This window comes from Entelurus aequoreus, linkage group LG11 (assembly GCF_033978785.1).
Source record: "Entelurus aequoreus isolate RoL-2023_Sb linkage group LG11, RoL_Eaeq_v1.1, whole genome shotgun sequence".
Classification (NCBI taxonomy): Eukaryota; Metazoa; Chordata; class Actinopteri; order Syngnathiformes; family Syngnathidae; genus Entelurus; species Entelurus aequoreus.
This window is the reverse complement of record NC_084741.1, coordinates 44,385,717-44,412,155: the sequence shown is the minus strand read 5'-3', so window position 1 is coordinate 44,412,155 and position 26,439 is coordinate 44,385,717. Positions and strand designations below refer to the sequence as shown.

Genomic DNA, 26,439 nt, shown 5'->3' with positions numbered 1-26,439 from the left:
TGTTGGTTGCTTCAAAGCGTCCATGAAGAAGTGGGGCCTAACAGAGTGCGGGGAGCCTTAGCAGACTGCCGACCACATCATCACCACTTGTCCCCGGCATAGACCACCTTCAGAGGAGGGCCTCTTCCAAGTGGGACCTGAGACGAGGGAGTGGCTATACGACACGAAGATGGACATATGAAGACGATACACGAAAGAGAGAGTGAACAATGGAAGGGACAGGCTGAACAGCCAATAACAGTATCAAGTTTGGTTGCGCCATCTCACTTTCTCGCTGTTGATTCTATGCCCAGAATGAGAAGAGAAATTAAAAACGAGTGCTGCCGAGAGCAAAGAAATAGTGGACAAAACAGGAAAAGTCACCTCGACAGTATGGCAGTTTTTTGGACTTTTTCCAAACAGACCGTAGTCATTCACCGCACTCATCTTTTCTTTTTAAGCCACGTCCGTTCCCTATTCGAATGTACAGAAACAACAGGTAAGAACTAAAGTGCAGGACTGTATGACTAAAATAAATAACAAAATATAACAATTGTGCTATCCTAAAATAATAATTTGGTCAAATAGTATTTACTACATAACAAATTCATTTCCATATGTAAATAAGAATAACAGACCAAATGAAATGTTACACAGATCACATAACTTTCTGGCAGTAAACCTGCAGAAAATAGTTTTTCTCAGGTTTCTCTGTTTACATTTTTACACTAGGCAACATTTTCTTACATTTTATTAAGCATTTCTTACATATTCCTTATTTTTGCACTTTAATTTAAAGATGTTAAGTGCTTAATGTCATTTTAGAATTGTGTTTACATTTATTGTTTTAAGTGTCTTTCATGGTTGTGTTGACATTTTCTTTCCTTTCTGCCTTCATAAATGAGGGGATTATAATCATAAGAAAGTTACACTTGAAATAAAAATGTTAACATTCAATATATTTTTCTCTTGGTCCATATTTTCTATAGGTTATAAAAAAATAAATAATTATCGATATCGACCAATGTAAAAAACTTATATCGTGGTACAATTTTTAGCCATATCACAAGACCTAATAGGGATAACGATTATTTAGCCCTTTTATTAGATTATTTAATTACAAATTACATGATGACTTCTCATTTACACCCTCCAACCTCCAGGACCCCATTACTACAAGTAAGTAGCCGACGTAGGGGAAACACTATGTTTTATCAAACATAATGAACACTCAAGATTAATAATTGTAATTTCAATATCGATAAATATTATCAGTATTATTTTGGCCATAGCCGTGCGGCTCTATTCAAACCTGTTTGAAAAGAAAACATTCATTCATTCAAAGACAAAAGTGAAGGCAGCAAGACCTACAAAACAGTAACAAGTGCAGGTGCCTGCAGTGAATAACTGGCAAAGCATCTCCAGGGAAAAAGCATGAAATGTGTTCTTCCAAGTGTTAAAAGTGATGTCTGTATTTGCAACTCCATTAGTATCCTTTGAATATGGAGGTATTTCTCATAAATTGTCTAAAATTCCTGAATGGTCAATGTAATGCTGGAAGTTGACATTTTATATGTCAATCACATTTTTATCGTTTCATTTAAAATCCATCCAAGTTGTATATAAAGGCCAAATCATATTGGACCTTATGCCCATAAAACCTTATTCGTTCGAGTCACCATTCAATTTTTCTAGCTCTCTCTTCTTTGTTCTCATCTCTCTATAAATGTGACCTGACATAAATCCTTCCAACCACTCATAACTGCCTCTTATAACATGGTAAGGTAGAGAACGACAGAACAGAAGGAGGGAAAGATAGACGGATGGATGGCAAGAAGATGAATTCCTCACAGATGAAAGCTGTATACGATGGCCAGATGGATGGTTGGGCCATAGAGGTATGGCGCTAAAAGGATGACCTGTTGACCTACGGCTGATGTCTCATAAGTGGCGGGTCCCCAGTTTGATTGTAAGGCATCCGTGGGGGCTGGGCGACATTGGAAATAACGGCCAAAGGTGGCCGATGAAGAGGCTAGAAGGGGTTTGATATTTATTGTTCATCTGGTCAATATAATGCGCTAAGCAATACTTACAATTGTACCTAACAATTGTGTCATTTTGGCATTGCCGACCAAATTAATTCAATACGATATGGTGCAAACATTCAAAAAACATATTAGAGTAAAAGCCAAATGAAAAGCTTAAGTGTTTTCACAGAGCTTGGTATTGTCACATCCAGATAAGAAGTCAAGGAGCGTCAAAAGATATTGTCTACAAAATCACTATGGATGGCAATTTTTAGTGTGTGAACGTGTCAACTTCCATTCCATCTCTTTGGTTGCTCATACATGTCTTTAATATGAAGTCTTATCTTATTTTTAGCGCACAACACAACAGTGTGTTTGTCCTGCTGAAATAAGGATCGTGAGGTCACAGTGATGCTATATAGCCTTTGATCTCAAGCAAAGTATATGCATTAGCCTGTCTAACCTAGTGTGCCCCTGTTTCTCTGTCATACACACACACACACACACACACACACACACACACACACACACACACACACACACACACACACACACACACTTGCACACATAGTAAACGGTTACTGAAAGCCAACAGAATAACAGGTGAAATGGCATCATCTGAACCTGTAATCTCAACCAGAGGAGATCAATATCAGTGAGCCTAACCACAATAGACATAGCCCAACAAAGGATGGACATAAATTAGTTGTCATTGAATCAATCTGATATAAGTGAAAGTCAAAAACATATTTTCTTTTTTTAATATAGTTTTTTTGTGTTAGTTCAGGAAAGTGTGTCCTCGCCAATGCAAGAAAAAATATGAAGAAATTGGACACATTACAATGTCCTGATTCCATTCAAATTACGGAATGCCTTGATGTACAATATCAAGTTTAACTTGAAATACGCACAACAAAAATGAACAGGAAATTTTGGTCCATATGTTATGATTTCACTTTTTGTTTAATGGCTGGATTTGTAGGGAATTGAAACCAGGGGTCCTCAATTACATTTGTCGAAGGGACATCATCTCTCTCAGCAGACACTGTAAAGGCCAGTATCATTTAAAAAATGGTAAAATTGTAAATATTAACATAAACTTAATATAAATATAATCGCAGTATAAATAATATGTATGTTACCTTTCGCTCATACTGGAATTTGAACCCATATCCCCTTGTTCGGAGAACAAGGATCATTGCTCATTGAGCTATCCAGCCACTCTTCTCCATAACCAGTTGTCCATAAAATTGTATTGTTTAATCTAGAGATGTCCGGTTCACCATGTTTTTACTTCCAATCTCAATCCCATTTTTTTCCCCTCAGATCCGATCCGATTTCGAGTTCCGATTAGAGATGTCTGATAATATCGGCCTGCCGATATTATCGGCCGATAAATGCTTTAAAATGTAATATCAGAAATTATTGGTACCAGTTTTTTTTATTATCGGTATCGTTTTTTTTAATGTTTTATTAAATCAACATAAAAAACACAAGTTACACTTACAATTCGTGCACCAACCCAAAAAACCTCCCTCCCCCATTTACACATTCACACAAAAGGGTTGTTTCTTTCTGTTATTAATATTCTGGTTCCTACATTATATATCAATATATATCAATACAGTCTGCAAGGGATACAGTCCGTAAGCACACATGATTGTGCGTGCTGCTGGTCCACTAATAGTACTAACCTTTAACAGTTAATTTTACTCATTTTCATTAATTACTAGTTTCTATGTAACTGTTTTTATATTGTTTTACTTTCTTTTTTATTCAAGGAAATGTTTTTATTTTATTTATCTTATTTTATTTTATTATTATTTTTAAAAAGGACCTTATCTTCACCATACCTGGTTGTCCAAATTAGGCATAATAATGTGTTAATTCTACGACTGTATATATCGGTATCGGTTTATATCGGTATCGGTTGATATTGGTATCGGTAATTAAAGATTTTGACAATATCGGAATATCGGATATCGGCAGAAAGCCATTATCGGACATCCCTACTTCCGATCCGATACTTTGATAATAGATTATAGAACTGAAAATGATTTTAGCAAATAAACAAAATAAACAATACAAAAAAATAAAGCTTATCTTATTAAATGTGTGATATTTAATGCTATAGATTGCTTGGGTTTAACCCTCAGAGCCTTCCTGTATCCAGAGACGTACTGTCGGAGTTTGTAAACATAAACAATCAAAAAATTATTTAAAATTTGAATTTTTAATAAGAAAAAGGAAGATTAAAAAAATGTATCAAATCACTCCAATATCATTTAGATACTTTTACTGAATTAGGTATCAATAATATGGACATCTGGATCGATTGCCCCTACTTTACATTGAAACTTAAATGGTTAGCTTCTTGTGTCGTCCTGCTCAGGGTGTGTGTGCGTGCGTGCGTGCGTGCGTGCGTGCGTGCGTGCGTGCGTGCGTGCGTGCGTGCGTGCGTGCGTGCGTGCGTGTAGCATGTCCAGCCATTCCTTTTCCTTTACAGTAATAATACCTGGAAGAAACTTAGTTTATTTTCTGCCAGGGTTGTGAGGATTAGCATCTCAAAAGCGGCTTCGCACTGTGGATAGGCGATGCATTCGTTGCAGCTTGCTCTGAAATTCAAGCCAGCGTTCTGGCAGGACACGCACACTCCTGGAATTCACCCAAAAAGGATTCCAGAAATGTAATCGTGTCTCCCTGAGCATGCATCTATTTTGAATTAATCTTTAGCCATGTAAACCTTGGGACACAACTGCGGTAAAGATTGGCTGGGCTCTGTAGCTCATCAGCCGATCGCTTATCAGTTAAAAAAGAAAAATACTGGCACCCAATCAGATCCCTCGATCGGGATTGGGACATCTCTATATAATAATGGTGTATGTTTCCTTTCGCGCTGACTTGGATTTGAATCCAGATCTCCCAGTTCCTAGCTCACAAAGCTATCCAGCGACTCTGATCAGGTCCTCTCCATTAACCAGTTGTCCGTAAAACTGTATAGTTTCATTATTTGGGTAATGTTTAGTGGGCCAAATGAATATTTGCCAATTAGCACCCCTGTTATAGACAATGTAGTATGGCCTAAATTGTATTGAGTTTTGCAGGACAAAGTGTGAAAGAAAACAATTTTGATTGACTAAACCAGGGGTGCCCACACTTTTTCTGCAAGCGAGCTACTTTTCAATTGACCAAGTCGAGGGGATCTACCTCATTCATATTATCATTTATATGTTTTTATTTATAAAAGATACGTTTTTGTTAACAGATTAAAGGTGTTTAATGATAATGCAATAATGTTTAACACATATAGATTCCTTTCTTTCATGAAGAATATAAGTTGGAGTATTACCTGATTCGGATGACTTGCATTGATTGGAATCAGACAGTGGTGCTGATAACGTCCGCATTTTCAAATGGAGGAGAACAAAAGTCCTCCTTTCTGTCTAATATCACATGAAATTGGTTGGTTTTTGGCATCTTATTTGTCCAGCTTCCATACTCGTTTTTATACACTTTACAAGAAATACATTAGCGGCAAACTCCATAGCTTGCTAGCTTGTGCACGCCAGCTTTCTGAGACTCTTATTTTGTTAGCGCAGGCAGGATCAAACAGCGCTTTTATTGTGAAGATAGGAACTGTGCAGTCGGTCTTTTGACGGCAGGTACGGTGCGAGAGTGTTGAAATAAAGTGTTTCTCGCCTTCCTGTCGGTCATTTTTTCTTAATAATGAGCTTGCAGCAGCCAGTGTCATCTCACAAGACCCTCAGGTGTCGTGAATGTCAATCAAGTGACGAAAGTGACGTCTTAGTGAAGATTGATGATCGCTAATTTTTAGGTCTATTTTTTTAAATACCTGGCTGCCGATCGACTAACGCACCCTCCGCGATCGGCCGGTAGCTCGCGATCGACGTAATGGGCACCCTTGCACTTAACCAATAACCACAATAACTGCCAGTATATATGTAGAAAAATAATGTTAAAATACTGTGCGCATGATCAGCAACCTGCGATAAGGAAAGTCAATTACAACAGGTAGTAACATAAGCTTTACGGTTCAATGATTCAGAAAAATAAAACCCAGTTTTACTGTGCTGAAGTATTCGTATAAAGTGGCAGTTATAGTCATTCTAAACTAAGACCCAAACTGAAATTATCGTCTCACGCTTCACCAGCTCTGATCATAAAAGCTTGCCAATCCTTTTGTCACCTGGAAAACAGACTCGCAAGCAATTTTGGTGAAGCGAAAAGCAATGTCTTGCGATTCACTGCTGTACGCATTTTAGTTGCCATTACAAAAGGCAAATCCCTCAGTTTAAAGGTCTCCTGGCCTCCGAGCTGAAGTATCAGCTCTCTATTTATACGAGGTCATAAAGAACAATAATGATACTGGGGAAATTAGTTTCTGTAGCGCGGAAAGGAGGTGGGGAAATGTAGGGAGCTGAGGAAGGGATCAGAATAGGAGAAGGCAGATGGGAAAGACGAATAAAATAATAGACAAAATATGTTAAGAGGATGCATGGCAAATAAAAAATGTAAGTCAGATAAAAGAAACTGGTTAATCAAAACCATTAAATCCCAGTGTATGTGTAAAGCAGGACATTTTGGAGTTGATCCAGTTGAAAAATCCAGATGTTCCTAATTAGGGAAGCCTGCAGTGCAAAATAGTTACACCCCACCACAAGCACAAACACACACAAGCATGCTGTTTTAAAAGAGAACAGCTTGACACAAATGACAGTTTCAGTGGACACTTAGAACAAACTCTGCTTGACCTTCATTTAACAACAGAGTTCTGTAGTGACCAAATACCGGTAGTTAAAATGGTCAACTAAGCGGTGCCATGTGAGTACGTCCTCTTAAACAGAAAGATGCTCGACACAAGCTATTTTACAAATCACCAAAAGTAGAACTATGCCTTTTATATGTGATGAACGCAACATGGATACTAAATATGGTGTGATAAAATTAGGCTTGATGTACATACAATGGGGAACAATACTCAGAGATGAATGGGTTAAGGTCAAAATAAACTACATGCCTGGTGAGTGTGTAGGTCTTTTTGTGTGTGGTAATACCTTTTACAGCCTCGTCCACCACCTCTACCACTCGATCAATTTGCTGAACCTAAAACACACAAAGGCACACTAGTTTTATCGACGCCGGCAGGTCAACACATTCATATGAAAGCCTAATACTGACAGTATAAACCCAACTGATCCATATTGCAACATGGGTAGAATGCAAACACACTTCGAGCCCGGACACAAAACAATCAAGTTCAAGCAAGTTGTGTATTCCCAATCCAGATTAGAAATGTAAAGATTTGCTAAATGTCACAGTGTCTGCACCATTACTTAGACAGAGATATTGAGATCTACGTCCAGTGGAGCATGTGCATGCTATTCAATTCCTGATAACGTTTGAGGCGACGTTATTAACCAGTACATTGAGTTTCCTCCTGTAAAACAGAATGTGGCTATTAAGCAATTGGAATACTCTTTCAATTACTTTCCATGCTCGCATAAGACACCATCATTGGAAATGTGAATAGGAGAATTAGGTAACAATGTGCAATGGAGTACATTGACGGTTAAAGTTGCTATATTAATGCAGCACATGTTGCTATTTTCAATGTTTTGAATGAAAGAACGAGACTACATCGGTGAAGAACAGCAAATTGGAGTACAGTTATCTCAACTAATGAGAATCCTATTAGGGGTGGTGTGGCGCAGATAGTAGAGCAGTCGTGCCAGCAACTTCAGGGTCCCAGGTTCGATTCCGCCTTCCTCGTCACGGTCGTTGTGTCTTTGGCCAGGGCACCCTCGGTCGTGGTTAGTGCTTTGCATGGCAGCTTCCGCCATCAATGTGTGGAAATGTGAATGGGTGAATGTGATGTAAAATGTAAAGCGCTTTGGGTATTATTTCCAGGTATGATAAGCCCTACATAAACACAGACCATTTATTTACTAATATTGACAAATATTGTGACGCAAAATTCCATCTCGGCTCGGATTTATTTGCCCCAGCTCTTTGAGGTCAGTTTTCCACTTGAAAATAGAGAAAGAGACTGAGGGTGACAATGAAATGGGACAGTAACAGAGTGAGCTTATATGAGCGTGTATGTTTATGTTTGGCCTCTCAATTCATGTATCCTTAAAACTTAAAAATTACAGGGCAATGACAAATCTGCTTGGCCAATTAGCAACTAGCGGTAGGTTACTGTATTGTATTGCTTGGATTTAACTTACGTCATGTCCAGCTCATTAAATATGCAAGGTGGTCAAGCAGCGTCTGTTTGCAATTGGTACTCGGCGCTATTTTTTTAAAGAAAAACGCCCATATGCTTGTGTTGTTTTTGGCTGTACAAAATGTTCAAATCGTGAAAAGAATAAACGTTTCTTCAGAGTTCCTAGATAGGAAATCAAAAAGGGCGGAAGATTTTAGAATTTTAGGAAATGATGACACCAAAGTGGCACACACTCCACTCCAAAGGAGCAGAGTCAAAGAACGCACAAGTTTGCAGTGACTAGTGACCACTTTGTTGAATGTCTTTCAAATATACAGATATACATTTCAAATAAACTTTACTTGTTTAGTATTTCCCAAAAACTTATTATCTTGATATTGTTCGTATTTTATTTTTAACAAAGAGAAACCAGAAAGTCAGTGTCATTGACATTTTTTTAGGAAAGTTACTTCTATGTCTCCCCTCTTGTTTATTTTGTACACAAATGTGTCAGAGTACGTATGACAACAGGACAAAAATCCAATATGGTGATGATTCAGTAATTGTTAGTTTGTTCAATGAATATGCAGTGATGGGTGTCAGTTGTCGCGTGCTAGTAGTCGCTGTTTGTTTACATGGGCAAGGCGCAAAGATGAATCATGAAATGCAACCTTACCTGAGCAAAAACAATGCATGATTTATGTGGGAGAGTCTTGATACCAATTTCATTGACCCAGCCACACACAAATAAGTTGTAGGCCTCCATTTTGTATTTTCCTGAGGGAACTCTCCTGAAGGAATCAATAAAGTACTATCTAACTATGTTTTTCCTAGTTTTCATGTGGTTTGTCATGTAGAATGGTGTGTGGAGCACAAGATAGTTATATTTTATGTCTCGGCAATCCATTGACACATTTTGTTTGATAAAGTATACGAAGCTAATCCATTGCATAGTTGGATTTTTTTGCTCGTGTCTGCTTTTTGCAGGAAGATCTAGTCCCCTTGTGTACTCAGAGATTGCGCGTTGGTTACTGCACAACAGCAATCTTGGTTTGGTTGACCACCACTGTTTTTCCCTTCCGGGAAAAAGTCACGTGATGGAATACAAGCAATAGATTGGCACTCTTGGAAAATAAACTAATAAGGACTAGCACACAAGCCAACTAGGTAATATGACATGGAAGAGTGGCATGAAAAGACATCAGTGTTACAACAGGCTAAGAAAGGACACATTGGCCCAGGTTAACTGTGTATTTACAGTAATTGGTCCATCAATTAAAGAGTGACCAGAATAACTGAACAGTACAGATCAGTTCATTCAGCATTTTTGCAGCATATACATAGTGAAAGGTGCAATTTGATTGACCTTTGAGCATTCTTTGTAAAGTTTCTGTTGATAGTTGTTCCAAACATGTTCCTTCCATCCATCTCACATCCGTGCCAGTGCAAGCAGACTCATGAACATTCATCCATCCATCCCCTACAGCTTGTCCCTTTCGGGGTCGCGGGAGGTGCTTGAGCCTACCTCAGCTGCACACGAGCGGAAGGCGGGGTAGACCCTGGACAAGTCGCCACCTCATCGCAGGGCCAACACAGATAGACAGACAACATTTGCACTCACATTCACACACTAGTGCCAATTTAGTGTTGCCAATCAACCTATCCCCAGGTGCATGTCTTTGGAGGTGGGAGGAAGCCGGAGTACTCCACACAGAAAGATCCCGAGCCCGGGATTGAACCCAGGAACTTTGTATTGTGAGGCACATGCACTAACCCCTGGTCCACCGTGCTGATGAACAGTTTTTCCTTAAATCCTTGAGAATACTAAACACACTCCCTGCACTGCTCCTTATACTGCCCCCAACACGTTAAAAAGCTATTCCAATTGTATATATTTATTTGTTTATAACATTTGAAGTATTTGATTACTACTATCATTATTATTACTTATATAAATATTATTTATTCATCCATATTTATTACTATTCATGTATGTCATATCACTGTTGCCTTGTCCTTGAACTTGCACTGTCATTGTTGCATTAAATGCGCTGATTAATAATCTTGATAATATTAAAGCTTGAATAGAAGTAGTACATTGTAGTTTGTTTGTCTCAGGTAAAGCTTAGAGAAGATGATGTCTGCTGAATGGTCATTTAAATGTTTTTATAGAACCGCATCTGTTGCACTGACACTACTTCTGTGAATAGCTAAATTTTGGGCAGTAAAGGAGACCTATGATAATTGTAATCTATATTTTAAAAAACTTCCCTGTGGTTTAGATATGTATTGGATATGCATTTTTTTTGCTCCACAGTCACATTTATCACCTACTAACCAGAATACTACAAACATGTAGAAAATAATATAACAGTCAATTATTAGACAAGAACAAATGCAACACAAGAGCAACATGGGGTATCCTAAACAGCATTAGCAAAAATGGTGCTAGGAAGCATTACCCTCAATACTTTTTAGATATAAACACAAACAATTATAATATGGACGAAGTAGTTCAAGGCTTTAATAGCTACTTTGTAAATATTGGTACCAATCTAGAGCAAAATATTCCGAAAACTGGATGAGTTGAAGACATGAATGACACAATGGAAATAAATCCCAACGCCATATTCCTCAATAATGTGACAGAAGAGTAAATAATCGAAATTGTAAAGAAATGTAAATCCAAGTCCTCAACTGACTGTCTAGAATTGCTATGAAAGTGATAAAAAAAAAAGTTATTAAAGGAATTTACGAACCATTGATGTATATCAGCAATCTATCATTTCAAACTGGCCCATTCCCAGATTAAATTAAAATAGCAAAAATCATAACAATTTACAAGACTGGAGACAAACACCAATTTACAAATTACAGACCTGTTTCTTTACTACCCAATTTTCGAAAATCATTTAAAAATTATTTAACAAAAGACTGGACAAATTCATGAAGAAAAGTGGAACACTCGCACAGATTTCAATATGGATACAGAGCTAACATGTTAGCCTCAATGGCATTAATCAAAATTACAGAGAAAATAGATCGGAAACAATGTGCAGCAGCAGTATTCATGGGTCTAACTAAAACATTTGACACAATTGTTCATGATTTCTTATTCAACAAGTGAGAACGGTGTGGGATTAAAGGATTGGTTTTGAACTGTCTAAGAAGCTACTAAACCAACAGAAAGCAAAACGTAAAGATAGATGAAAATACTGTGTGTCAAAAGCGCTAAATATATTTTGTGGAGTACCCAAGGATCAATACTTAAACCAAATGTGTTTCATCTTTATACAACAACATTTGTAAAATTACGAAGGACATCAAGTTAGTGTCATTTGCAGACGACACGACTGTATTTTGTTCAGGACAGATCACACAGAAGCTAACACAAACAATAACAGAAGAAATTAATACATTAAAGACATTGTTTGACAAAAACAGACTGAATCTGAATTTGAATAGATAATAAAATGATCTGCAAATCTCATAAAAAATATACAACATAAGGTGGCAAGAAATATTTCTATAATGAATAAAGCAAAATATGTAATGGACCAAAAATCACTCCATATTCTCTACTGCTTGCTAATGTTACCATATCTGAGTTATTGTGTAGAAATATATGGAATTAACTACATAAGTACACGTCATTCACCAACCTTGTTACAAAAAACGTGAGTTAGAATAATACATAATGTTGGTTGTAGAGAACATACGAACCCTTTAATTTATTAAATCAAAATCCAAACTATTGAAATATAATGATTAGGTAAATTTTCAAAAAGCTAAAAAATTATGCACAAAGCAAAATATAAACTGCTACCCAAAAAGGTACAACAATTCTTATTAACAAAATTAGAGAAATATAACTTTAGAGAAAAGTTTAACTTAAAATATGTGTACGCACGTACAACACTTATAACCTTTAGCATATCAGTATGTGGAATTAAATTATGGAAAGGATTAAGGAAAGAAGTCAAACAATGTAGATGATCCAATTTAAGAAAATGTTCAAACTCAAAAGTGTTTACAAAGTACAAATAAGAAGAACAATGATAAATGTATTCAACTCTTTGAAAATGATATACTGTATCATTCATCTCATAACTGACCTAACTATTTATGAGGAGAACTGTTTTATTTACAATAATTTGATGTAAATTGTGTACAAATTGAGAACAGGAAGTGAACATGTGTGTTTGTAATTTCTGTGAAGTAGAAAGGTGGTAGGATTAAATGAGCTTTGCTTCTACCTACTCTTTTTCAGACATGTAAAGAAAAAATAAATAAAATACCGAATTTTTCGGACTATAAGTCGCAGTTTTTTTCATAGTTTGGCCGGGGGTGCGACTTATACTCAGGAGCGACTTATGTGTGAAATTATTAACACATTACCGTAAAATATCAAATAATATTATTTAGCTCATTCATGTAAGAGACTAGACGTATAAGATTTCATCGGATTTAGCATTTAAGAGTGACAGATTGTTTGGTAAACGTATAGCATGTTCTATATGTTATAGTTATTTGAATGACTCTAAACATAATATGTTACGTTAACATACCAGGCACGTTCTCAGTTGGTTGTTTATGCGTCATATAACGTACACTTATTCAGCCTCTTGTTCACTATTCTTTATTTATTTTAAATTGCCTTTCAAATGTCTATTCTTGGTGTTGGATTTTATCAAATAAATGTCCCCCAAAAATGCGACTTATACTCCAGTGCGACTTATATGTTTTTTCCTTCTTTATTATGCATTTTCGGCCGGTGCGACTTATACTCCGAGAGACTTATACTCCGAAAAATACGGTATGTATAACATGTGATGTATCATATTAAAACTTTATACATGTTCGAAATAAACTCCAACTTCAAACTACTTTCTGTGTCTGTTTGCAATATGTTCTTTTGTGGAGGTGTTACCAGATTGCAAATAAAACCACGCCCCATTGTCCCTAAAAGTATCAATGTATCTTTTGACACTGTACACTGTTCAATATACAGTCGTGGTCAAAAGTTTACATACACTTGTAAAGAACATCATGTCATGGCTGTCTTGAGTTTCCAATAATTTCTACAACTCTTATTTTTTTGTGATAGAGTGATTGGAGCACATACTTGTTTGTCACAAAAACCATTCATGAAGTTTGGTTCTTTTATGAATGTATTATGGGTCTACTGAAAATGTGACCAAATCTGCTGGGTCAAAAGTATACATACAGCAATGTTAATATTTGGTTACATGTCCCTTGGCAAGTTTCACTGCAATAAGGCACTTTTGGTAGCCATCCACAAGCTTCTGGTTGAATTTTTGACCACTGCTCTTGACAAAATTGGTGCAGTTCAGCTAAATGTGTTGGTTTTCTGACATGGACTTGTTTCTTCAGCATTGTCCACACGTTTAAGTCAGGACTTTGGGAAGGCCATTCTAAAACCTTAATTCCAGCCTGATTTATCCATTCCTTTACCACTTTTGACTTGTGTTTGGGGTCATTGTCCTGTTGGAACACCCAACTGCGCCCAAGACCCAACCTCTGGGCTGATGATTTTAGGTTGTCCTGAAGAATTTGGAGGTAATCCTCTTTTTTCAATGTCCCATTTACTCTCTGTAAAGCACCAGTTACATTGGCAGCAAAACAGGCCCAGAGCATAATACTACCACCACCAGGCTTGACGGTAGGGATGGTGTTCCTGGGATTAAAGGCCTCACCTTTTCTCCTCCAAACATATTGCTGGGTATTGTGGCCAAACGGCTCAATTAATCTTTCATCTGTCATCACATGGACAAAGATAAGACCTTCTGGAGGAAAGTTCTGTGGTCAGATGAAACAAAAATTGAGCTGGTAAGCCACAATACCCAGTTATATGTTTGGAGGAGAAAAGGTGAGGCCTTTATATCCAGGAACACCATTCCTACCTTCAAGCATGGTGGTGGTAGTATTATGCTCTGAGCCTGTTTTGATGCCAATGGAACTGGTGCTTTACAGAGAGTAAATGGGACAATGAAAAAGGAGGTCCATCTATAATGATACCAAGTACAATAGTGTATCTAGTCGATACTACAATGATGACATCAATATTTTTTAGCATCACAACATCTTCTTTCCTTTTATTAAAATGTATAATATGTTTATAAACTCAGGAAATATATCCCTGGACACATGAGGACTTAAATTATGACCAATGTATGACCTAGTTGGTATCGGATTGATACCCAAATTTGTGGTATCACCCAAAACTAATGTTAAGTATCAAACAGCAGAAGAATAAGTGATTATTATATTTTAACAAAAGTGTAGATAGACCATGTTAAAAGAGAAAATAAGCAGATATTAACAGTAAATTAACAAGTAGATGAATAATTAATTTCTACCACTTGTCCTTAATAATGTTGACAAAATAATACAATGATAAATGACACAATATGTTACTGCATATGTCAGCAGACTAATTAGGAGCCTTTGTTTGTTTACTTATGAATAAAAGACAAGTTGCCTTGTTTTTATTTTATTTAAGGACAAACTTGCAATAGGAAACATATGTTTAATGTTCTGTAAAAATTTTTGTTAAAATAAAGCCAATAATGCAATTTTTTGTGGTCCCCTTTATTTAGAAAAGTACCGAAAAGTATCGAAAAGTATCGCAATACATTTTGGTACCGGTACCAAAATATTGGTAACAACATTTGTAAGTCAGAAAATACAAAATTCCCCATATATCCACTTTAAACAAATAATTAAAATCAAATTAGTTCCAGAAATTCTTACAAAAGCTAAGGCTTTTTTTCCCTCATTATTTTATAAGCTTGGTTGTATTTTAAGCGGGATTTCACATTGATTATCTTCTAAGAAATAATAACAGTAGTTGCCAATGTGAAAAGTGTACAATCTGTAAGACATGTTGCTGAAATACAAAGCAAAGAAAAAAGAACATACGCAGTGTAAGAAAATACGACGGCTCAGAGGGCGGATGTGCATGTACTGAATCTCTTGTTTACAGCATTCGCTTACACACTGTAATTCTCTGATTACGAAGTCAGCGCTGTTGTATGTGTGTGTGGAGATGTGTGATGCATCTTAGATAAAGGATGTGACATGTCTAGTTCAGAGACGCGAAACACTGTGGGTTTGCGTGACTCTGTACCTTGCACACGGATACGTTGCCATTCATTTCACAACAACTTCTGACAGCAACACAACAGAAACAAACAAGGCATTGTAATCATGCAGCTCATGTGCAAGGGAATGAATTAATTCAAAAGTACTTTTAAGCACCACCCACCTCGTCGTTAAAAGGACTCTCAAAACAAAATTCACAACTGGTAATTTGAATCTGATTTTCATATACCACCAACTGTCACTAATAGTTGTGGGCTTTGATAAGAGACACATGAAGGAAGTGCGCGTGCACTGTGCACCCTGTCTGTGATTGTTACCATATGTGCTCCTTCATGCATGTGTGCCTTTCGGTCTGTCCGTTTACGTGCGCACGTGTCTGTATCAATGCAAAATCCAATCTATTCACGACAATAAGACTCGTGGAAGTGGTAAACTTCCCAGCTGTTTCTGCCTCGCCCGGAAGGCGTACGCGTATACAAGCTTGTTTATCTAAATGTAATTATATTATATATACATGCCACTTGAATGTGATTTGAATGTAATTATGTTACACAGTGGCATGTTTATTTAAAGGGAATTGCATTATTCATGGTGATGGATATTCAATGTAATATATGAGCGGCTCCCCGTACCAAACTCTGTATTTAAGAGTAGCAGTAATCAGGACATGACATCAGATTGACTGATTTATTGCAGATTCCAAAAAGGACATTTTATTTTTCGTCAAATTAACAATTAGATTACATTATAAATAAAATTATATTTTTGATGGGGTTTTTTGCAAGACAAGCTTTTTGGAGTGTTAAAAGTCGGGCTGCTTCCACAGTTCTAAATTAAAATATTCTCCTGAGAACCAGTGTCCTCTGCAGTGGACCTTTGTGTTTGCATAACAGGGTCATTTTTATTTCCAAATTTGTATCTCTGACAAAAGAAATAGACTGAAAACAAATGTCCACTTCAGAAGATCTTGGTTCTCAGGGGGATCGTGTGGATTGCAGTGAGGGGAATATTTAGTGTATATGACCTACACAGTATTTATATTCAAGGCACAGTATATGCAGTGGCATCTCGATTTACGAACCCCTCATTGTACAAACTTTTCGATTTACAAACAACAAGCTGAATAAAATTATGCTTTGTTTTAAGAATCTTGTTCCAGTGTACCAACGTTTCAGCCACCCATTTTGTGCCCGGCAGCACAGCCATTGTGGGCAGGCTGATTGCTCTCAGGTGCTCATTCAGTTTGCACAGCAGTATTGTCTTTAGCTACTGTGCTACTTTTTGTGAATTTTTTGGCGTTGTTAATTACAGCATTTTCTAGCTTTAATAACCTTAACATAACTCTACAGAAAGCAATCGACAAAAGATGTGTGGTTTGAAACATTCCGCGTTGTCGACAAAGCCCTGCCCCTCATCCTCCCTTCCGCTGCACACAAAGAAGATTCACCAATGAGGTAAAGTGGATTTTTTCTTTATTTCTAATCATTGTAGAGCACTGGCTGTTAAATTTAGGGAGTTTTGTAGGCTGTTCTAGTTTTTATTTTTATTTTTTTTAATGCACTGTAGCACTTTGAGGTTGTTTGCTCAATGTAAAGTGCTTTTAAAATCTATTATTATTATTATTTCAAACTGTGAGTGCACCATAGGGCAGGTGTCAGTGTGTGTGCGTGTCAGCAGAGCGGCTGTAATTAAGGACAGTTCAGCTAGTTGTTGCTATTTTGGCTTTCTTGTTAAATTAAGAGTTGATTCATCACCCTCTTTTTACGTTTCTTTGACATAAAGTACTGTGTAGCCCAGGGGTCCCCAAACTATGGCCCGCGGGTAATAGTCAAGACTGTGTGTTCAGTGTTTAAACGTGTTTTGATTCCTTGAGTTTATTACAGCTACCGCTGATAAGAAAGAACCTGAGAGTGTCTCCGACTGTTTCTCCACTGCTGGTCATTTCAATATCACAACGTTCGGCTACAGCATGATTGCAAAAGCCACAATAAATACAAACGACACAATACAATGATAAAGCCGCAACATAACTTTAAACTATAAAAGACGCGGCCGACACAATGGAAGTGATAGCGGTGAATGTTACTGCGACGCACCGACTTCCAGGAACACAATAAGTCATTTGATGGATGAAGGAGGCTATGGATATTAGGAAGTGAGGGGTCAACGCCATCAACAGGGATGAGGGGGCAACCATGCTTCCGCACACCTGGGACGCTGTCCGTAATCGGCGACGCGAGGGCGGAGAACAGACACTATATGGACGGGTCGAGGAACTTTATTTAGCAGTTATATCTACTCTTAAAATGTTGCTTGAATGTTTAAAATGTGAGCAGAAAATGTTTCCTCCTGTGTTGCACTGAAGAGTGTTGGTTGCACTTCCAATAACATATGAATGCATTGGCCGTTAATTGTTGTTTACTTGCTTGTTTGTATACATAATTAATTTATACCTACTGCCCTTTCAAGAAATACCAGGATTATAGGATTATAGTGTCCAGTGTCCAATATTTTTTTTATTACAGCTTAATTTGTTTTGCTAAAAAGTTACTGAATCGATTTCAACTCACTGTATCTATTGTTTTGTATATTCCCCAAAAAATATTGTCCCTGAAACATATATTATTATTATTATAGTCATTTATTTCAGACCCATGGGGATCCATATCACAAAAGAAAAACATACTTCAACGATAAAAACAAATAAAAGAAATACAAGCAGAAAAATAGAAATAAAATAAATAAAACTTGTACAAAAAAAAAATACACTCCACAATATTCAAAGTCCAGCATACATGCTTGCTCTTGTTCCACAGACTGGATGGAAATCTGACAGAACTGCGAGTCGGGTTCGTCAGACCATTATTTACATTGTTGTCTGACTCAGCTGCCCTACACATGAACATGTACTGTATTGGCAACCACACACATTGTGTGTGTGTGTGTGTGTGTGTGTGTGTGTGTGTGTGTGTGTGTGTGTGTGTGTGTGTGTGTGTGTGTGTGTGTGTGTGTGTGTGTGTGTGTGTGTGTGTGTGTCTTTGTGTGTGTGTGTGTATATAAATATATATATAAAAATATGTGATTAACATTTTTGACCTTCAGCACGTTCCGTAGTTTGGGAAAATGTGTAATGGCGTCCAGCTACTGTTGAGCCACAGGCTCAAAAATAGCTGTCAGAACTGCACAAAGAAGGGGGACCATATGGTAATCTCAAAGCCATGGCAAGTTGTTGTCCTGTCCGGACAGGACAACACAATTTTACCTTCAATCGGCATGAGACGACATCATTGGAGCGAACGCTGAGCGCACATTGCTGCTTGGAGTGAGGAGTCGGTGACTGGATTACAGTTAAGTGCATTTATAACATAACATGTAGATTGTTACTCAAACTGCTTTAGTAGGATGGAATACAAGTTCAGCAGAAACGACGACGGTAGAGAGGAAATCTTAAGTCACTTTTATCTGAGTCAAGTCTTTCTCGATACCAAACACACACGTCTGGTTGGCGGCTTCACAATAATAGTGCTACGCTTCACATCCGGTCTAACCAACAAAACAACGAAAAATCTTCTTACAATACAATCATGCTATTCTCTTATTCTGTGATATTTCTGCCTAAATGAATGTTTTCTAGCAGATTGAAATTAAGTGGATTGTAATGGCAGCGGCGATATGAAGAAGGAAGAATTGTCTTTGTACAAATTGCCTTTTTCTTCGTTACCACTAAAACTAGGTTTAACAATGCAGGCATGCCTGCCACTGCCCTCTGCAGCCCACATCGGGTAATTACATTTGACTACACAATATTACCATCGCTATGGTATATTCTTTGTTAACCTGTTATGATTGTTAGTCCGCAATTGCAAAATGTTTAACAGGTTGAATATTACATTTTATTAATAATTAGGTAGATAAGGTTAAACAATGTACTCATGTGACTATTAAACAGTATGTGTATATTGTATGTATGTACTATATTATTGTGCCAAAGAAAAGTGGGTAAAAGATTATTGATAATATATTGTATTAATAAGACCAGTAAATGTATCATTGCATATATTAAAAATAACCATAATAAGAAAGCTAGTTATTTGATTTAGAAAATAAGGGATGAGAGTAAATACATTTCACTTCTTCCCACTCCTCTTTGGATAGGAGAAAACCTAACCATGGTGTATTGTTTTCATTTTTATGCGTTTTCATTGTGAAATATTTGTTTTGCTTAGTTTTTAACATGTCCAAAATAAACTACTACTACTAGTACAGAATATCAAAAACATTTATTCATGTAGAAAATATATCACCTAACATCTTTGACAATCAAAGCATGATCGTAACAATCCACATTTTGTGTTAATAATGCGTGAAATTGATATCTAAACATGGAGGTGTAGCTCCTTCTCTAAATGTAAGTGCTCCTAAAGCAGGAATACAATTTGTATTCCTACAAAATAGCTCATCGAGAGAATGCAAGAGTGTGCCAAAAAGTAATCAATGCAAAGTGTGGCTATTTTGAAGAAACTAGAATACCGGTTTATAACATGTTTCAGTTATTTCACCTTTTTTAGTTAAGTACATAACGCCACACCACATGTGGTCATTCATAGTTTTGATGCCTTCAGTGACAATCGTCCATGTAAATAGTCATGAAAATAAAGAAAACGCATTGAATGAGAAGCTGTGTCCAAACTTTTGGCCTGTACTCTTTCTATGAATACGATTGTTGTTATAATTAGGTAAGGATGATCAGGTTCATGTTATTCTACTATGAATGTATGTTGCATTTGTGAATGTGCGCATGCATGACCAATCTGGCACGCACACAAGCCAAACATACCAGACTGAGTAAGACCCTCATGCGAGACCAAGTGGCCCAAGCACGGTTTCAGATGGGTTTGTGTGAGTGCATGCACAGTTTGAGGCTCTTTACATGTTTTTGATGTTATTCCTTCTTCTCATACATCCTGACACGTTTTCTGACAGGTTTATTGATTTATTAAACAGCAGGTGGCCGGAATCAGCATGGAGGTAACCAGGTGACTGACGAGTTAAAGTGTGTGTGAATGTATGTGTGTGTGCGTTTGTATCTAAAAAAACCCAAAAACAATTCCTTCAAAATAAAATAAAATACATTGACTGGTATTTCAATAGTCCAACAAGTGGGCATGTAGTAAATAAAGAGAGAGTGCAACACAGAACTTACCCCAATGATGCTGAGCCCCTTTAGATAGTCCATTCGAGGTTGGGCCTGGGGAACACAACCAGCGACTACCACATTTTTCTGTTGCTCTTGGGCTTTTCTACAAAAAAAAAGAAGAGACAATATATGAAATAGCATTTTGCACAAGCCCGCTTGTCTTTTTGTAAATAAACATGGAGCAGATCATCCAACATTAGGTCCATGGCACATTTTTCAGATGCACTTTAAATAAATATATGTGCTCTGTTTACACCAGGGTTTGGCAACCTTCAGCATAAAAAGGAACCATTTGTGCTGTTTCCACCAAATTAAAACACACAGTATTTGACCACTAAATGGAAGTTAACGCAAAATATATATTTTCCTCAAATGTAGTTTGTTTTGTATATGTAAACTATAGGGTGTTCAATTTATGAAACCAATAAACCACTAACCGAAGAATGACAGACTCTTGTTTCCATTTTAGAATGCAAAACAAAATTGCTTTGTACTTTCAACTACAATATTTAATGCAGGCCTCAGAGTATTTCTCTTATTTGCTAGGAGATGTTTCATCTGGGTCGGTCGGTCAGTCAGTGAGCTAGGTAGTTCGCAAGCAAGAAATCTAAAAAATATATGGGAAGATTTTGACTAAACTTTCAGGAAATGGCAGTAATGGGATAAGTGTGTATGCTTGTGGTGCCGCCTCCACCCACAGAGACAAAGAGTGGATGACTGACAAGAGGGTTTACTCTGTTTATTTCATTGCGCTATAGAAAATTTTCAGTTTTCATGAATGTCAGAAATGGGATAAGGAACAAGTGATTCAATTTTGGGGGTGATCCAGATTATCATTTGGATTTTTTAACTATTGGCAGATAGGGCCTGATAAAGGTCAGCGCTCTCAAGAGTTATTTTGTAGTTATTATTTAACCCTATCTGTGCTGGCCCTGCGATGTGGTGGTGTACCCTGCCTTCCGCTCGTGTGCAGCTGGGATAAGCTCCAGCATGCAATAAAAAAGAATAAGGAACTAATTTAAATATTGTGTTGATATTGTTGTCAACTACATTTATCATGAGAAAATTCAGAAATGTACAGTAGTATTAATCTCTCAAAAAGTGTCATGCAGGAACTTATCTATTGTGAGAATGTCAGAATAAAAAAGTTGTGGTCCAAAACATAAGAAAAAATTACATTCTTAGATATAGACATCTCAATGACAGCGCAAACTTGTGTTGAGTAACATGTCAACAAAGAATAAAAATGCATTTTTGTCAATAAGCATCATAACAAAAACAAATTGTTTTAAAAAAACGATAGCTGTTAATAGTCTAACTCATAATGACTGGAATACACAAGCTAGGGATATAATATCAATAAAAAATAAACTGCTTTTAGATTATATATTAATAGTCATGTCTTGAAATACGGGATCAGTATATGAAACGTTCTTCCTTGTGGGGAATTATGACTACAGTGTGATTGTCATTAATATGACATGCAATTCAAGTGTAAGCCACTGTGACTGTAATCGTTTTTCATTATTGGCTGTGTACAGTAAATACATGGGATCGGTGTCAGCTGATCTCACTCATGGATGATCAGAATCGTAATCGGCAGCACAATACCGTCATCGGAACTTCCCTACTCACAAACATTTTAATGTAATGATGTAATGATGTATCTGGGGATGGCGTGGCGAAGTTGGGAGAGTGGCCGTGCCAGCAATCTGAGGGTTACTGGTTCAATCCCACCTTCTACCATCCTAGTCACGTCCGTTGTGTCCTTGAGCAAGACACTTCACCCCTTGCTCCTGATGGGTCCTGGTTAGCGCCTTGCATGGCAGCTCCCGCCATCAGTGTGTGAATGTGTGTGTGAATGGGTGAATGTGGAAATAGTGTCAAAGCGCTTTGAGTTCCTTAAAAAAGGTAGAAAAGCGCTATAAAAGTATAACCATTTACCATTTAATTTATCTGTGTAAATGCTCCAAAGCATTCACACATATGGTTTTCTACACCAAAATAAATGTATTTATTATTATTCCTCTACTTCTTCTTCTCCAGATTGTGGCACGCTCCACCTTCCACATTTTTCATTTCCCTTGACAAATTCCCAAAATTCCAGATTTCCAGGGACTTTTTTCCCCATTTAAAATGAATTGGCCATTTTTCAAACTTCCACCATTTCCACATTTTTCAACCTTCCACTTTCAACACATTCCACCAACCTGGAAATTCAAACTGTCCTTTTTCGAAGTTCAAAAAAATTCCAGGATTTCCCAGAATTCCTGGTTTTCCAAAGCCCTATTTTCACCCTTTTTTCTGGCGACTACTCTTCCACATTTTTATACCCACTTCAACCGTTTTATTGTAAAAACATTCCTCTTAATTAGGACAAAAATTCCCGGTTTTCCCGAAATTCCAGGAATTCCGTAATACCATTTCTCATTCAATATTTTACTACTTCAACATTTCTCGACCGATTGAAAAAGTTTAACACCAACCATTTCAACTCATTCAGACTATTTAAGTTTTTACCATTTTCAAAAAAATTCAGATTTACCGAAATTCACAATTTTGGGGGAAATTCCCATTGAAATCAATTGGACATTCTTCAAAGTTCCACAATTCCCACATTTTATTCAAACCATTCCAACTTCAAAATATTAAGCCTGTTCAGGAATTGTGTGCTCTACTTCAACAATTCTAAAAAAAAATTCCAGGATTTCAGTTCAACTTCAGCATTGAAACATTCACACGCAATTCCTTCAGGAATTGCCTCATCTAGTTGATAAAGATATTATTCAACAAACTAAAATATCCATACATTTAGTTTTTGTTACATGCAGCAAAGTAGCCTAATGCCAGTCAATTCAATAACCCATGTGAAAAACAATTTAAAAAAAATAATTATTCATCATGAAAAACAGAACGTTTGGTCCTCTCAATGTAGACTGATTTGTTAAAATCCAAAACTAATTCAAGCAAAAATATTGTATGCCAAAAAAGCTAACCCATATCCACAGTCAATGCTCAAATATTTAAAATATTATTCAGGTCAGCCATATTGTAAAAACAGAAATCTTGCATATAAGATCCCTTTTTTAATCATACAATAAGAGTAAAGCATGTGCATACATGTGTGAAGGGGGTGTTTATTTGAGTCTCTCTTCATGTCACCTCCATTTAGTGGCAGGGAGATTTGAGACACGCGGTCTGTCTGACAAAAGCTTTTGTACGCGCTGCCCAGACTCCACCATGAATCTTTAATAATGAAGCCTCCTGACAGCTGGAAGCAGAAAGGGAGGGATGAAGACAGGAATTGAGGGGAAGGGGGGCATGGATGTGCGGGAAGAATTAGCAGAAGAGGAGGAGGAGGAGCAATGAAACTGGATGCAAACTGTCAGTTGTGTTTTGATTCAGAGTGTGTTTGTATTCTTCAGCAAAACAAAGACTGAGGTGGAGGAGGTGTGTGCGTGTGTGTTCTTGTTTTTCTACCCTTCTTGAGACACCAACAGGGAAAAGTACCTTTCATATGAGGACCGGTGAACAAGTTAGTACCGAAATCATGGTCCCAATACGGAAAACCATTGCATCTAATAGAGAATGTCTCATTAGCACCCCTGCTGGTGAAATCTATCAAAATTAAGGTGGTCCCAAAAAGGAGGGATTTTTCAAATTGATCACTAAATAGTCCCTAGTGTGTGAATGTGAGTGTGAATGTTGTCCGTCTATCTGTGTTGGCCCTGTGATTAAGGTGGCGACTTGTCCAGGGTGTAGTCCGCCTTCCGCCCGAATGCAGCTGAGATAGGCTCCAGCACCCCCCGCCACCCAAAAGGGACAAGCGGTAGAATATAGATGGATGGATGGACTGTGTGTCGGTTTTAAAAGTGCTCCCCCTCTGGTCAACATATGAAATAACAAGTGTGTGTAAAAATTGAAATGCTCCCCCTTCGACCAAAATTAATTTAAAAAAAACAAAAGGAATATAGAGACATACTGTAATAACTAGAAGTAAATAATGAAGATTAAAAACCAAATACAAAAAAAATTAAAAACAAAAATTAACTAAAAGCAGTCTTTTTCCCAATGTTTCGACTTCTTTCTCATAAAATTGGGAACAATTTCCCAAATTGTTTGTTTCTGTAATATTGCAATATATTCTCGTAAAATTATTACTTCATTATGTAAAATTATTACTTTTTAATGCAAAATGGTGACATATGTCATATAAAATTCTGACTTATCACAATATTGGCATTTTTGGGGGGTTTTTGAGCAAAATAGTGACTTTTTTTGAGTAAAATTATGACTTTTGTCATCATTTTGCCAAGTAAAATTCCGATTATTATTATATTGTCAAAATGTCAGTTTTCTTATAAAATTGGGACTTTTGTCAAGTAAAATTACGACTCTTTTCATAAAATTGTCAACATTTTAAGCTTTTTTGTAAAATTGTGACTGTTATTGAGTAAAATTCCAACTTTTATCATAATACTGCACAAATGTTCAGTTTTTCTTGTAAAATCTTGACTTGTGTTGAGTAAAATTACAACTTTTGTTATAATACTGCCAAAATGTTAAGTTTTTCTCGTGAAATTGTGACCTTTTTCTGGTGTAATTCCAACAAATTTTTTCACAACAAGCTTTTTCATGTTTGCATAGTATGTATATATAATTAATGTTGTAAATACAGATCTTTATATATCGAGAAAGGGTCTTCCTAAAGAGGTAGGCATTTTTCAGAGGTCTCAAGAAGGTACCAAATACAAGAATGCGTGTGTGTGTGTGTGTGTGTGTGTGTGTGTGTGTGTGTGTGTGTGTGTGTGTGTGTGTGTGTGTTTGTGTGTGTGTGTGTATGTGTGTGTGTGTGTGTGTGTGTGTGTGTAAGCGTAGACGGGGAAAAAAAGGGAGACAGGACACATTGAAGGAAGACAAACAACCCAATTCATTGCAGAAACAAGTGACAGGGGTGGATGAAAGCAAACGTTATTGAGAGATGACTGGCGTGTGAAGGTTTAGGTCATTTTAGCAGCACAACATATCTGATATACTTGTGCACATTATGAAACAATTATATTAACGCATAAAAAACGGAGACACTTATCCAAATCTGGTGTCAATTGATCATGTAAAAGGCACATTGTTTAGACCTTTCTTTTATTTTTCTCCTACATTGAGGGGGGTTTAATAAGCATGGCACTGAATTTGTGTGATTCCTTCTTGTTATACATAAATATTAGCAGACATGGAGTTAAGTTTATCACGAAGCTACAAAAAAGTACAAGAAAACATCAAAATTCCACCAAATGTCTTATTTGTTCTTGACTTCAAAACATATGTTCTATAACGCACTATTGTAAACCTGTATTATATACCTGTACCTTATATACCAAAGACAGGGCTTTTAAATATTTTACCTGTAAAAATAACAACTGTTAGCACTCCGCAAAATGGCAAAAAAAAAATCACGATGAACTTATTGATATCATCCAATCTAAATATATTTTTATTTTTAAATTGTTCTCATCCTGCCAGTTTTAAAGAATCTGTACTAAAAACTAAAAGCAACTAGAGATTAATTTAAAATTGTATTAACATACCAAGTAAATAAGAAAGCATATTAAATACGATGAACATAGAAAATAATAACCGTTTTTAATAAACAGTAAAATAAATGTAAAAAAAAAAAAAGTAAAATAAATAACTAGACTTGCCACAATTTCACGGTTAAATCTATTAATTTGGTTAGAAAAAAGCTTTGATTTGTAATTGTTTTTCTTGATGATTCATTTAATGAGTTTAAAAAACAAAAAAAAATTCAGACCACATGAAACTTAAAGGCCTACTGAAATGATTTTTTTTTATTTAAACGGGGATAGCAGATCCATTCTATGTGTCAT

The 26,439-nt window shown here is 36.6% G+C and overlaps 1 protein-coding gene across 4 annotated transcripts in view; it reads right to left on the bottom strand.

The window, feature by feature from the left end:
• Nucleotides 1-26,439, bottom strand: part of cdkal1 (CDK5 regulatory subunit associated protein 1-like 1) — a 600,364-nt gene that overhangs the window by 423,668 nt on the left and 150,257 nt on the right. For all 4 annotated transcript variants that reach the window (XM_062063405.1, XM_062063406.1, XM_062063403.1 and 1 more), the window contains 2 exons: nucleotides 20,561-20,657; nucleotides 7,082-7,130 (listed from right to left, as the gene is read on the bottom strand). In XM_062063405.1, the coding sequence (XP_061919389.1) occupies nucleotides 7,082-7,130; nucleotides 20,561-20,657 (146 nt within the window). The remainder of the gene's footprint in view (nucleotides 1-7,081; nucleotides 7,131-20,560; nucleotides 20,658-26,439) is intronic.